Source organism: Quercus lobata, chromosome 3, assembly GCF_001633185.2.
Source record: "Quercus lobata isolate SW786 chromosome 3, ValleyOak3.0 Primary Assembly, whole genome shotgun sequence".
Lineage (NCBI taxonomy): Eukaryota > Viridiplantae > Streptophyta > Magnoliopsida > Fagales > Fagaceae > Quercus > Quercus lobata.
Genome location: NC_044906.1, coordinates 19,885,323 through 19,898,326, shown reverse-complemented (window position 1 = coordinate 19,898,326; position 13,004 = coordinate 19,885,323). Strand labels below are relative to the sequence as shown.

General features: G+C 35.9%; 2 protein-coding genes across 2 annotated transcripts; one reads left to right on the top strand and one right to left on the bottom strand.

Moving 5' to 3' along the window:
* LOC115982837 lies at positions 1–4,180 on the top strand. The gene is made up of 4 exons (XM_031105556.1): positions 1–166; positions 2,130–2,488; positions 2,932–3,266; positions 3,894–4,180. The coding sequence occupies exons 1-4, from the start codon at positions 106–108 to the stop codon at positions 4,021–4,023; spliced, it is 885 nt and encodes a 294-aa protein (XP_030961416.1). The 5' UTR covers positions 1–105; the 3' UTR covers positions 4,024–4,180.
* A 5,169-nt stretch (positions 4,181–9,349) lies between these two features.
* Positions 9,350–13,004, bottom strand: LOC115980122 (serine/threonine-protein phosphatase PP1). The gene is made up of 4 exons (XM_031102401.1): positions 12,145–13,004; positions 11,028–11,587; positions 10,081–10,281; positions 9,350–9,888 (listed from the first exon to the last, which is right to left on the bottom strand). Exons 1-4 carry the CDS (start codon positions 12,338–12,340, stop codon positions 9,865–9,867), a joined length of 981 nt encoding a protein of 326 aa, XP_030958261.1. The 5' UTR covers positions 12,341–13,004; the 3' UTR covers positions 9,350–9,864.

Sequence of the window (13,004 nt, the reverse complement as noted above, 5' to 3'; positions counted from 1 at the left end):
AAATCGGGCCACCAAAACCGAATCTCCAGAGTCAGCCAGTCTTGGTCACCATGGAAATATAGCAAAAGTCCCTCAGTTCAGTGCCAGAGGAAAAGTACGAAGAAAATGGATTCTGGGTTTCTCATATTGCTTCTGTTTTTCAATCTTCTCCTCTCCTTTTCATTTGGTAAGCTTTCTCTCTCTTTGTTTAGGACTCTACCTTGTAAAGATTTGCAGTTCTCTCTGTTTTTTTTTTTTTTTTTTTTTTTTTTTTTTTTTTTTATGGGAAGATTTGCAGTTTTCTGATTCTTGATAAAACCATTTTCTTTAATTTCCATTTGGGTATTAAAACTTACATTTATAGGAGCATCAATATCTAAAAAGTTATCCCTGTTTGTTGTTGTTGTTGTTGTTGTGGGGTTTAATGTTTTATGGATTTGGGTAAGTTTTAATTTTTTTTATTCTCTGATGGGTATTGAAAATTAGGGATGGTTAGTTTAGAATATGTTGTCATTTTTGGTGTAAGTTAACTTTACTAATGGTTGGTAGTGGAGAGAATTTTAGGAAGAAAAGAAAAGAATTGGCATAAATAGTAAAATGTTGTGTTTTTATGTTGTATTAGCTAAGGCTAGTTATTGTGTAATTAGGGTCAGTTGAGGATTATGTTCTGTTTGGTGATAAATTAGGAAGAATTTGAGGGTCACAATTGGGGTCTATAAAATAGTGTTGGTTGAGGAATAAAATTGTAACGAGATGGAAACCGTTTTTGTGGCATTATGCTTTCAAAGAAAGCATATTTTCCCGTATATTAGTTAGAATCTTGCAGATGTTGCTTTTTAGTTGTAGCCTTGTAGGATATGTTTTCAGAAAATTCACTATATCGGATAGAGGTGGTAATTTGTTATGTGAATGTTTGCTGAGGTTGTAATTTTGTTTCAAGTTCTGGATTCATGTTTCAGTTTCATTTTGTTTTAGCAACACCGGTTGCTGTTGTGAATGATTATTTTTCTTTTTGGATTCATTTCCTTAGGTAAAGAAATCTAGACAAGTTTAGATGTCAAAAGCTTGTTTTTTGTGGCAACTGCTAAAGCAAGTGTGTTTGTTTGTGCATATATAGTTTTACTTTTAGATTCCTTTGTCTTGCTTTACGAAACTTCAACCTTCTTTCTTCAATCTTTATGTGGCACATGCGTGCCAGTGAGCAAACAGATAAACACACACACAGGCTTGCTTCCACCACGTTGGGATCACACCTCTTTTTCTTGTCCACATAACCTTATGATAGGTGCAATCTATCTAGCAACTAGTGGGAGCAACTTTGTCTTCTGCTCTGTTTGTGGAAATTGACTGTGGGCTTAAGTGGCATTAGGTTAACAACCCTTGAAGAGGCACACTTGTGGTTAAAGTTGACATAAGTGGTATGTCTATGGTGTTGCTAGTTGGGACATTGTTTGGGTGGTCTCGTATTTGGGGTTTTATGCAATGTATTTCCGTATTTGATTTCCTGCAATCTGTTTCTGTTTCTCTGTGATTTTTTTTTCAAGTACAATCTGTTCATCATTGTGAACATGATGTACTTTTTTATTAATGAAAATATCTATTAACTTAAAAAAAAAAAAAAAAAAAAAAAAAAAAAAAGAAAAAAAGCCGTATGTCTATGGTGATCAGTTTGACTTCATTGCAGGCCTACAAATTGGCCTAGATATGTGTGTTGGGCTGCCCTTTTAGTATTATTGGTTTCTCTTAAATGAGCAGCAATGGAAGTGGCCTTGACCTTTCATCTCTTTGTTTTTCTACTTTATCTTGTATTCTGTTGGTGTGGGTGTAATAATTTTTTGCAGATAAGCATGGGATCTGAGTGCTGCTGGGGTCAAATTTTGGATTTAATTTATTATTTATTCTTGAAGTATTAGTTATTGACCTAATCACTCTGGTGAAATGGGGTCTATAACTTTAGGGAATTCATCTTAAATGATTTCGAGTTAGAGCTTCTGTTAGACAGACTAACTTTTGTCCTTTTGAAGTTAAAGTTTTTTAATAATATTTATACAAAAAGAAAAGGAAAGAAAGAAGTTGAAGTTTTTTAATTCTGAAAAAAAACAAAAATGTAATTAAATTATTGAAAATTCATTAATTCTATTTCATCGTAGGTAAACCTGATGGAGTGTGTGTCTCCCAAGGTGGTCGCTTTCCACGTTTCTCATCTGAAGGAAAACCTCCCAAAAAGGTAAGTAAGGGAACAAAAGATTTGACCCTTTGTAGGGTGTTTCGCAAAAAGACTTGCTGTGATGTAGCCCAGACACATCCTGCGCTTCTATCAGTTAGGAGGCTGGCTTCAACAGGAGAAGCCAGCCAAGATTGCTTGGACTTATGGGAATTATTGGAATGTTCGATCTGTGATCCACGTGTTGGTGTTCAGCCTGGACCTCCTCTGATATGTGGCTCTTTTTGTGACAAAGTCTATAAGGCTTGCTCTAATGCTTACTTCTCCATGGATGCAAAGACACAGGTGTGCGGATAACTCTTTCACTTCTACACTGAAAATATATCAAAAGATCACGATTAAAGGTTCAATTGGGGTGTTACTTATCAAAAAAAGTTTCTGGATGGTATGAGATTGTGCTTGATTTGTCCACCTAAAACTAGAAGATCTTCTCACTTCTATATAGCAATCTGATAAACTTACAGTGTTCACATTTTAAAGTTTTGGACTTCTGTTTGAACTGAGACTTGTTTAGGCGCCAAGAATGCTTAATGTGATAATGCTACCTATATCCAACAGGAGTTGAGGGCTCCTGGCTTGGGTATATTAAGCTATTGTGCTTTGCCATCCCCTTTTAATGTTCCAGGGGTACGGGGAATTTTTTTGTGTAACATAAAAATTTGCATTTAAATTTTATTACTTGTGAATGCGTGAACAAAAGCATGTCCTGATAAAGTTTTACCTGCCAGGTTCTAGCACCATGTGGTGTAAATGACTTTGTCTGTGGTAGGGCTTTGGAATGGGTATCAAATGGCACAGCACTATGCCATGCTGCAGGTTTTGCTGTTAACCCATCTGACAAAATGTACACTGGAACGGAAGAATCATCTTGCTATGGTGGTAAAGCCAGTCTAGATTCTGTTGCTGACTCATGGAGGGCTTCACATTCTGAGGTGCCCCATAAAGCTCAGACTTTGGGGGTATTCGAAGATTTCCTGCAATGGATGAGAGAAATGCCATTTAATGAAAGAGTTTCTTGGGCAGTGGGAGGGATGGTTCTTACAGCAGGATTATTGTATATGAGGTCAGAGCACTCTCTTTCTCGTCTGAGATAAGTTTTTTATTACAATATTCTTTAGAATGTGCTGAGTGTTTTTTATAGGTAGAATGTGCTGAATTTTTTGAGGTCGCTGGTTTCTTCCCCAAGCTTTTTATATCACTTTTTGTTAATTATGGTAACTCCTCTTCATGTCTTGTTCTTTTACCTAAGCCCCTTTTTTTATTAAAAAGTTGCAGTGAAGGATGAAGCCAATTAGCTCTAGTTTGAATGGCTTCTCCTCCCCTAGAACGTAAGAGCAGGGTGGAGGGTGAAGTTGGGTTCAAGACCATTACCAGTAATAATAGAAAAAATTGCACTTTTAAAAAGTAACAGAAAAAAGATTGCAGTGAAGGGATGATGCTAAGATCAATAGTTGGTTTTGTTTGTTTGTTTGTTTGTTGTTTTCCTTCTAATATTTTATGCTTTGAGATGGCATTAAACTGTAATGTATAGTACATAAAACAGCGAATTTTTTTCCCCAAGTAATTCTGCTCGTTTAATTTGTTCATATCATCCCTTCAATAAGAAATTGTGATAAGGGCTTATAAATAGCACTTCACTGTTGTTAGAAGAGCATTGATCTTTTACTTATTACTGTTAATGACCATGCAGCAAAAGGAAGAGCCATAGCCAGCGCCAGAAGCTTGCGGCTATTCAACGCACTGCAAGGAAACTAGAAGGCAAGATCAATGACCAGAAATTGTCTAGTAACCATGGAAGTAGGAAAGGAAGTAGAAGATGACTCTTTTTGTATGTGAACATAAATAGTTTTTGGACAAATAACATGTGAGTCTTCATCTTTTTTGTTTCAACTTATAATGTTATAAGTGAATATTTTTTGTTATTTTTATTTGCTCTTCTGAAAGGTAGATTATGCCTTGGTTTTGAAGATTGATTTACTTTAGATGTTTAACATCCTTGGCTCTTGTTTAGAAAATGATTTTTTGGTTATCCCTCTTACTCTTCCTTCCATAATATCACGGAAAGACAAAATAATGGGAAAGACGTGGAATGGCATTGGAGGAAATGGGTCATTCTGTTCCATTCCTATATATGTCTTCACTGTTCAGTTCAATTTGTGTGAAGCACATCATTCCCTTAATTATTTGAGGGGAAATTATGCTTTGCTTCTATTTTATATGAATATAAATAAAAGGTCAAGTAAATAAATTAATTAATTAAAGGTAAAGAATATAATAAGAGTAAAATTATATGTTTATTTCTTTTTTATGCCTTTATTTATAAACCTCTAAAGACAGACATTGGAAGGATAAGATCCTAAAGCTATTCTATTTCTTTATTATTTTCCCAATCCTTTCTTTTATTAACTTACATAGTACCATACATAGTGTTAGTTTCTATTGGGGCAGAAGCCACCTGTTGTTATTCCGAGGGTTGTATTAAGAATCATTTGAGGAATTCTGGTATAGCCCAATAGAATTTACCCTATCTTCATCTAATGGCATCTCGTCAGTTGATGCAAAAAAAATTTCATTTTGCACATCTAAAACCTACTTTTTCTATTTTACACTCAAATTTTTACAAAATACCCACATCAGTTAGTCTATTATACACATTTATTCAAATAAAATATTTACTTCTTTAACACTGTTATCTCTCTCACAGACCTAATACAACCCACACAGCCACCATCATCAGCCACCATCTCTCTCAAGATTGACGCCTCCGGCCTCCCATTGTGCAACAAGATCGACACCAGCATCCAACAAAAAAAAAAAAAAAAACTAGTAAAAAAACAAACCCACAGACCCACATCCACAATCACTATCATGGCAACCTCAAGCTCAACCAAAAAACTAAAAAAACAAATCCAGAAGAATAAAAAAATGGATTAAAACCCACTTATCAAGATCGACGCCTCACCCAGAGCAACAAGATTGACGCCTTCGACCTCCCATTGTGCAACAACGAGAAACAAAGGCATGCGGTGGCGATGGCGAGAGACATTCAACCCCATTCAACCCAAAATCCATTGATCAACCCCATTCAACCCGAAAACAACGAGAAACAAAGGAAGAAAGAGGAAGAAAGAGAGAGTGGTGGCGATGGCATGGCGATGGCGATCGGCGGAAGCTAGAGGAAGAAAGATTGATGAGATGAGAGAAAGAGAGAGCTGTGCACCTAAGAGAGTCTTTGATGAAATGAGAAAAAGAGAGGGAGGTGAGAGTCTAGTAAAAAGAGGAGAGAGAAAAAATTATTAAGATATTAAATGCACATGCTATAGTAACTATGCATATTTGCACAGTTACTATAGCAATTGTGCATTTATGCACAAGTTTACACCCATTACACCCACTGATGTGGGTGTTTTTTTTTTTTGCTCAAAATGTGTAAAATTAGTCTCTTTTTCCATTTTGCACCACTTTGCATCAACTGATGCAATTACTCTTATCTTCGTCTAATGGCAATGCTGTTTCCATGGAAATTAGAGCAGGATAATGTTGCCAACTATTAAGTCGTCCACGGATTAAAGGCCTCTTCAGCTATTTTTTCCCAACTTTCAAACTCATGCCTCTCTTGTGCTTGTGGAAGTGATGGGTATCGTTCTGTCTCCACAGTTTAGTGCACAAGACTTGGGAACAGACCTACCATTGACATTGGTCCTCCGGAAGAGGATCCAAGTATCCAACAATATTTCCTTTAAGCCATTAAGTAGGAGCCATCTCTTGGAAGGCTATCTAGAGGGGCATAGGTACACTCTTTTGTGGATAATTGTAGAGCCTTTAAGCAAGGGAGTCATGACTCGTGAGTTTGATAGGCACAAGACTCTTTTTGCTCTGCCTGTGGCTGAGGCCGAGATTAAAAAAGTTACTAAATCATTTCTGCTCTGTGCTTATTGAGGCAATGCCTGGTATATTTTGATAATTACCTGTTTCCTTTTATTAGAATTGTTCATCTAATTGCTTCCAGTCATTTCTGTTAAGGTACTTTTTTTTTTTTTTTAATAATTATTACACCTAATTTTATTTAAATACCACCTATTTACTTTCAAATACACACACCCTATTATATTTAAAGTCCAAGAATACTTATACTTGACAATATTTGAAAAGCCCATGATTCAAGTCCATGGCAAAACAATTTTATTAATGGAATTCAAATCCATAATCAAAGCCCATGATTTAAACCCATGGCAATTCATTCATCCAAAGCCCAATTCTCATTGGCAACATCAAAACCCAATTCTCATTGGCAACATTAAAGCCTAATTCTCATTGGCAATATTAAAGCCCAATTTTTATTGGCAACATCAAAACCCAATTCTCATTGGCAATATCAAAACCCAATTCTTATTGGCAACATCAAAGCCCAATTTTCATTGGCACTACTTTATCAAAAAAAAAAAAGAGCCCAAGATTATCAACACTTGGCAAAGAAAAAAATATCATGTTAAAATGTTACCGTGGCAAAAAAAAAAAAAAAAAAAAAAGGACCATGGCAATCATCTTATGAAGAAACTCATTGAGAGCTATCTTGAGGATTATGTTCTTGTATTATAAACCCGTGAAATACATGGACATCATTTGCATCACGACATCCATAATATACACCTTCAACACTCATGGTAAATATTCAAACCCACAAGATCATCATTTAAGTTATGATGCAATTATTAGAAACCATGAACATTATTTGCAACATAGAATTTGTCAAAGTAAATATTATTTACAAAAGTATTTTGAAACTTGTTCTATTGTTTCAAACATTACAACAAATTGCCCAAAGGCCCATTGCAAGTATTTATGAAAAACCCAAAAATATTTACTAATAAAAGTCCATGAGGAATGAAAACCCATGGCAATATGTGCACACAACCCAGCCCATGAGAGCAAGCCCAAGCAAAAAACACCAACAGGAGGCAAAGGAGAACAACCCTTGTTCATTCCTAACCAAAAAGAGCAACTAAGGACTCATACAAGGGAACCAAACTTTTGAGAATAGACTAAAGGTTGTCCCATCAGTTTTCTGTCACTCTCTACCTGACGTGAACAGTGCCCAAGGGCTGTCATATCAGCTGGAGTCTAAAGAATGATGGAACTCTATCATCTTCCTCAAGACTGCACCTCCAGAGGAAGTGGAACTGAAACCAAATTATTCAAACTCCAACAAATTGATGTTAAAAATACTAAAAATATTCAAGACGTGATTCATGTGCCAAGCCCATGAATCCTAAGGGGAAAAATTGGGAAAATGTGGTTTGGAGGGCATAAAGGGATCTCTAGTGGAACTCCCTGAAGTAAACTAGAACTTAACACTTGGCTTGGGGTGTTAAATCTTACTTCTTAAGGGTTTGAATCTCAGTTGCAGCATTAAGATTCGCTCTTGATACACGCTTCAGATCACAATAATCAAGCTTAGCCCCAAGAATGCTGGCATTTAATGCAAAACGCTCCAAAATCCCATCATTACCCAAAAAAGCCAGTGGAAGGGGAGCTAAAACCAAATTATTCAAACTCCAACAAATTGATGTTAAAAATACTAAAAATGTTCAAGACGTGATTCATGTGCCAAGCCCATGAATCCTAAAGGGGAAAATTTGAGAAAATGTGATTTGGAGGGCATAAAGGGATCTCTAGCGGAACTCCCTGAAGTAGACTAGAACTTAATACCTGGCTTAGGGTGTTAAATCTTACTTCTCAGGGGTCCGAATCTCAGTTGTAGCATTAGGATTCGTTCTTAATACACGCTTCAAATCACAATAATCAAGCTCAGCCCCAAGAATCTTGGCATTTAATGCAAAACGCTCTAAAATCCCATCATTACCTAAAAAAGCAAAACAACCCCTAAAATGGATTTTCCTACTTCTGATCAAAAATCTCAGGAAAGCTTGACTTTGATTCATCACCTTTGAGTGGTCATATGTTTTTTGGACCCTTGTCAATAAATGCTTCTCTAAAAACTCCATTATAAAAGCACAAACAAACTAACCAAAAAACCAACTTAGCCACCCCTCTGAGACTCTGAACTAGTGGTTCAACTTTCTTCTAGCTCACCATCCATCACCTTTAACCTACACCCATCTAGTCCAGATATTCTTCTCCCCCCTTACACTACCACGACTCATAAATGTCTTCTAGTGAGTCACAAACAGCCCATTACTCATAAAAGACTTCAGTCTCAGCATCTCTCCCATACCACTCACTCAAAAAACAAACCTCATTTCGCTCGTCCATGCCTTATAAACACACACTCACCAAAATTTTAGCTAAATATTTGCTACATTGAGCTGGGGATCTTTCTCTCCCTTCACACCATGCCAATTAATCCTCCTTTTCTTTTTCCTATGGAACCTTTGATGTTTACTTTTTATTTTACTGTAGAACGATATGATGTATTCATAATGATCGAACTCTTCCTTCACATTAATCTAATAATGGTTGAAAGCACAATAAATTTCTCTTAAATGAGACACATAAGGACCTAAAATTTGCTTAAATTTATCTAATTATTGATTGCTGGATAGTGTAATTTTACCCCTATTGTTGTCCAATTTATCTCTTTGGACTTAAGTGAAACATTACCCTTACCGTTAGAGAATTTATTTCCCTTGGACTATTAGAACAGGACCACTAATGTATTAATTAAGTATTGTAAAGTATATATTTTTTTTTATTGGGCTTTTGTTGCTGATTTGTTAAATGCAACCTTTTGTTTCCTTGCTTGAATAGGCTTGTCATCACACCGAAAGCTTATGAGTATCATCTCAAAAACCCATAGTTGAGTCTCGGTTTGGTTTCCCAACATTATTCAGAGGCATCAATTTCCTCCTCAACAATTTCAAAGCAGCACAACAACAAAAAGTTCCACAAGAAAATCCAAGTTTGAATTGTTCATCCAATTGCTTTCAGTCATTACAAAAGGAGCACAATCTTCAGATGTTCAATGAGAAATTCAAGTCAAAAGTTCTGTGCTTATTGAGGCAATGCCTGGTATATTGTGATAATTTTACTCGTTTCCTGTTATTTGAATTGTTCATCTAATTGCTTCATTGAAATGAATTGCTTCCAGTCATTTCAATGCGGCACAATATTCACATGTTCCATGAGAAAATTCATGTTTGAATTGTTCATCTAACTGCTTTCAGTCATTACAAAAGGAGCACAATCTTCAGTTGTTCAATGAGGAATCCAAGTCAAAAGTTCAATTGGAATTCATACATGTAATTTAACTATTTTAACAGGTTTTTGACCAATAAGGAGCCTCTTGAACAATTGAACAAACCACAAATGGTTCTAGATGTACAAACGTGTGCAACAAAAACCAAGGCAGGCGATTCTTAATCAATACTCCCAAATTGCACACTCACATGCAAATACAGTGATGAAAAGGTGTTTTAAAGCAAAAATCTCTGCTTCTGCACAGAAGAGAGTCTGGTCGTCAATTTACAATTCTTTTAAAATCTCCTGTGTAATCATATTATCAGCAAGATCGAATATAACAACGGCAATGCTTCTTCTTCGCCAAACCTGTCTACTAACACATAATTCAAACCCTAACACGAAGTGAGCTTGCTTTATCACTTGCTGTGCCTCCTATTTGAACAGAAGAAATCTCCAAATAATCAGATGGTTCCAATTTTAGGTGGCTGTGCAAAGACAAGAAAAATAGATCAGAACCTTTAGGTGCATAGTTCAGTTGTGGGGGGGAAAAAAGAGAAAAAAAAGGAACAAAAATCATTGACATCCAACATGCTGATGATTTAGTATCCTATGGCTTCAATATGTTTCAATATTAGCAAAATAGAAAAAAGGTATGAAGTATAAAAATGTGCATTTACCTTTTTAAGTTTCACCATTGTACTAGACCCACTTGCTGATGCTCTAGCATCCCTTGGTTTCAATATCTCAAAAGAACACACTAAAGATTCATCAACACTCAATAGAGCACCTGCATTATCAAACTCTCCACCATAGTTTGGAGCTGAAAATATTGTGACCAATCTTCGTTTAGCGAAAAACTCATATCCATCCTCCACCACCTGCAATAAATTTTAAAAAGTCTTAATATGGAACGTTGAATGAAGGTCAGTCTCCTAGCAGTAGATTTTGTAAATGATGGCCAAAATTCATTTTGCAAACATAAGTATACACAACTTTTTTCACAACTGTTGAAGTGATAAGTTGTTAACGATACACAATAAAGTAGTATCAATAGTGTATCAACGTGAAAATCAATAACTTACCATCTTAACAAGTAGTAAAAAATGTTATATCCATAGCATTACTATTATGCAAAAGGATGCGTAGAGATACTAAGTTACTAACTACCAACCATAAACTGCAACCTATTCTGTCACATTTGTTTGATAACACTAGGACCTTTGGAATGGCGGCTAAATTTTTCACTTCTTGCAATATCTGTATTATAAATGAATCTCATATTTGATAGAAAGAAATAAAAATTACTATTAAATAAAATGATTCAACAGTAGAAAAAGAATCAAACAATGTGATGTTACTATGGTACATAATTTTTTCAATTTTCCAGGTGACAGATGCTCTTAAGGGTTTCTCTGGTTTAAAGTAGGATGGCTGTTTCAAAACCATAATATCCATATTCTATTTAAATGTGGCATCCTTTTGGCTAAATTCTAGTGGGTAGGATCCTACTGCTAAACTTAGAGGGATTTCCTTCAAGAAGTTATATGAAAAAAAAAAAAAATTTAAGAAAAGAAGGCTTTTACTGACTGTAGGTTAGGGCTTGCTCAAAATAAAACTGTCTTACCTGATGACCTCTGCAAATGAGATCAAGGTCGTTCTTGTCCAAGAACTCAGCGACCTTATCAGGTCCAAAGGTACATGAAACACCTCGATCACTCTCTGCCCATCCCTCAACATTTGGATCAGGATCAGACCATAGCAGATCACAGAGGAGACCACTATCTGGTACATCAGTAGGCCTTGAAATCTGCTTTATTTGATCCAAATTTTGCAACTCTGGAGACAGTCCCCCGTGCATACAAAGTATCTTGTCATCAATGAGTGCAGCCACAGGCAAACAGTTGAAGCAGTCGGTAAATATTTTCCATAGCCTAACATTAAACCTCCGTTTACACTCGTCATAAAACCCATAAATCCGATTTATCTTTGCGTCTTCATGGTTTCCTCTCAACATGTAGACTCTGTCAGGATGTCTTATTTTGTATGCCAGAAGCAAACATATTGTCTCCAAACTTTGCTTGCCTCTATCAACATAATCCCCAAGAAAGAGGTAATTTGCAGTAGGAGGGTAGCCACCATATTCAAAAAGCCGTAGTAGGTCTAGGTATTGCCCATGTATGTCACCTGTAAAAGGCCTGCAATATTAGGACCAGGGGGAGCAAGATAGATAAATGTTAAGTAACACCAAGTGCATGCTATTTGGTTGCATTTTGTCTATGAATTCTTCCCTCCAGTTCATAAAAAATGAGCTGTGAGGTAATAATCCACATCAAATGGCAAGTTGTGTACACAATTCTAATAGCAGAATAATCAAACACAAATATTGAACCAATAGGCTAATCCTCAAAAACAGAAACAAACACAACACAATAATCCTTGCAACTCACCTATAAATCCACAATCCCTTCACAATTAGAATTTCTATTGCCAAACACCACCTCAAAAGGGCACAAGACTGCCAAACCTTGATATTAACATGGTATACAAATTATCTCTGATATAAGATTTTTCTATGAAAAATTGATATGTTCATTCAAATTATGATAAACCCACATCATTCTTAGAATCATCCACCAAAAAAGAAAAAAACATATAATCACAAATCATCCTTTAATTACATAATTCAACAACATCATGAACATCATCATCATGATCAACAAAAAGGTTACAAGAGAGCTGACCGCATATGCGAACCGGGGCATGAATCTCGAGAAGATTAGGCTGTGAGAGGAAGATTTGCCTGGCGTTGACACAGAGTTGACGGATCTCCCCCTCAGATAGCTGCACCTGTTTCCCTCCTTTCCCTTCCAATAGCCTCCTTATTATATCATCCAACACACCCTTATCCATCATTCCCTCCATTGTCATCATCATCATCTCCTGCTTCAACAAGGTTAGAGATGAAAAGGGTAGCTACCAACTTGAACTTTTTTTAGAAAGTGGGTGAGGAATGAAAAAGCTGATCAATTTCCAAAAAAATCAGACAGAAGGAGGTCAAAGAAGAAATGGGTATTTGAGAAATTGAAACAAATCAACCAAAAAACCCAGCTTTATAGATACAGGAAGAGGAAAGAGAAAAAAGGGTCTACAAAGAAAACCCAAGATTTTATTGATAAGTTAAATTGAGAGGAAGGGATGAAATTGAAAACTTTACACAGAAAGAGAGAAGAAGGGTATGTAGGAGAACAAAGAATATAAAAAAAGCTAAAGTTTTTAGAGAATTTAGAGAAAAAAGGTTGGAACTTTTTGAAAGAGAAGGAAGAAGAAAAAAAGAAAAGAAAAAAAAAAGGGTCAACTAAGAAAACCCAAGAGTTTATATGTTGGATTAGGATAGATGAAAAATCAAAGCCAACTACCCCAGAGAGAGAGAGAGAGAGAGGATATTTATGGATTTGTGTGAGAGAGATCAAAAGTAAGATATGAAAGAGCTGGTAGAGGATGAGGAGGCAAGCAAATAAAGATGGGTATGGGTTGTCAATTTCTCTCTCTAAACAAAGTGTTTTTTCTTTCTTTCTCTCTTTCTCTCTCTATTTTTTTTTTC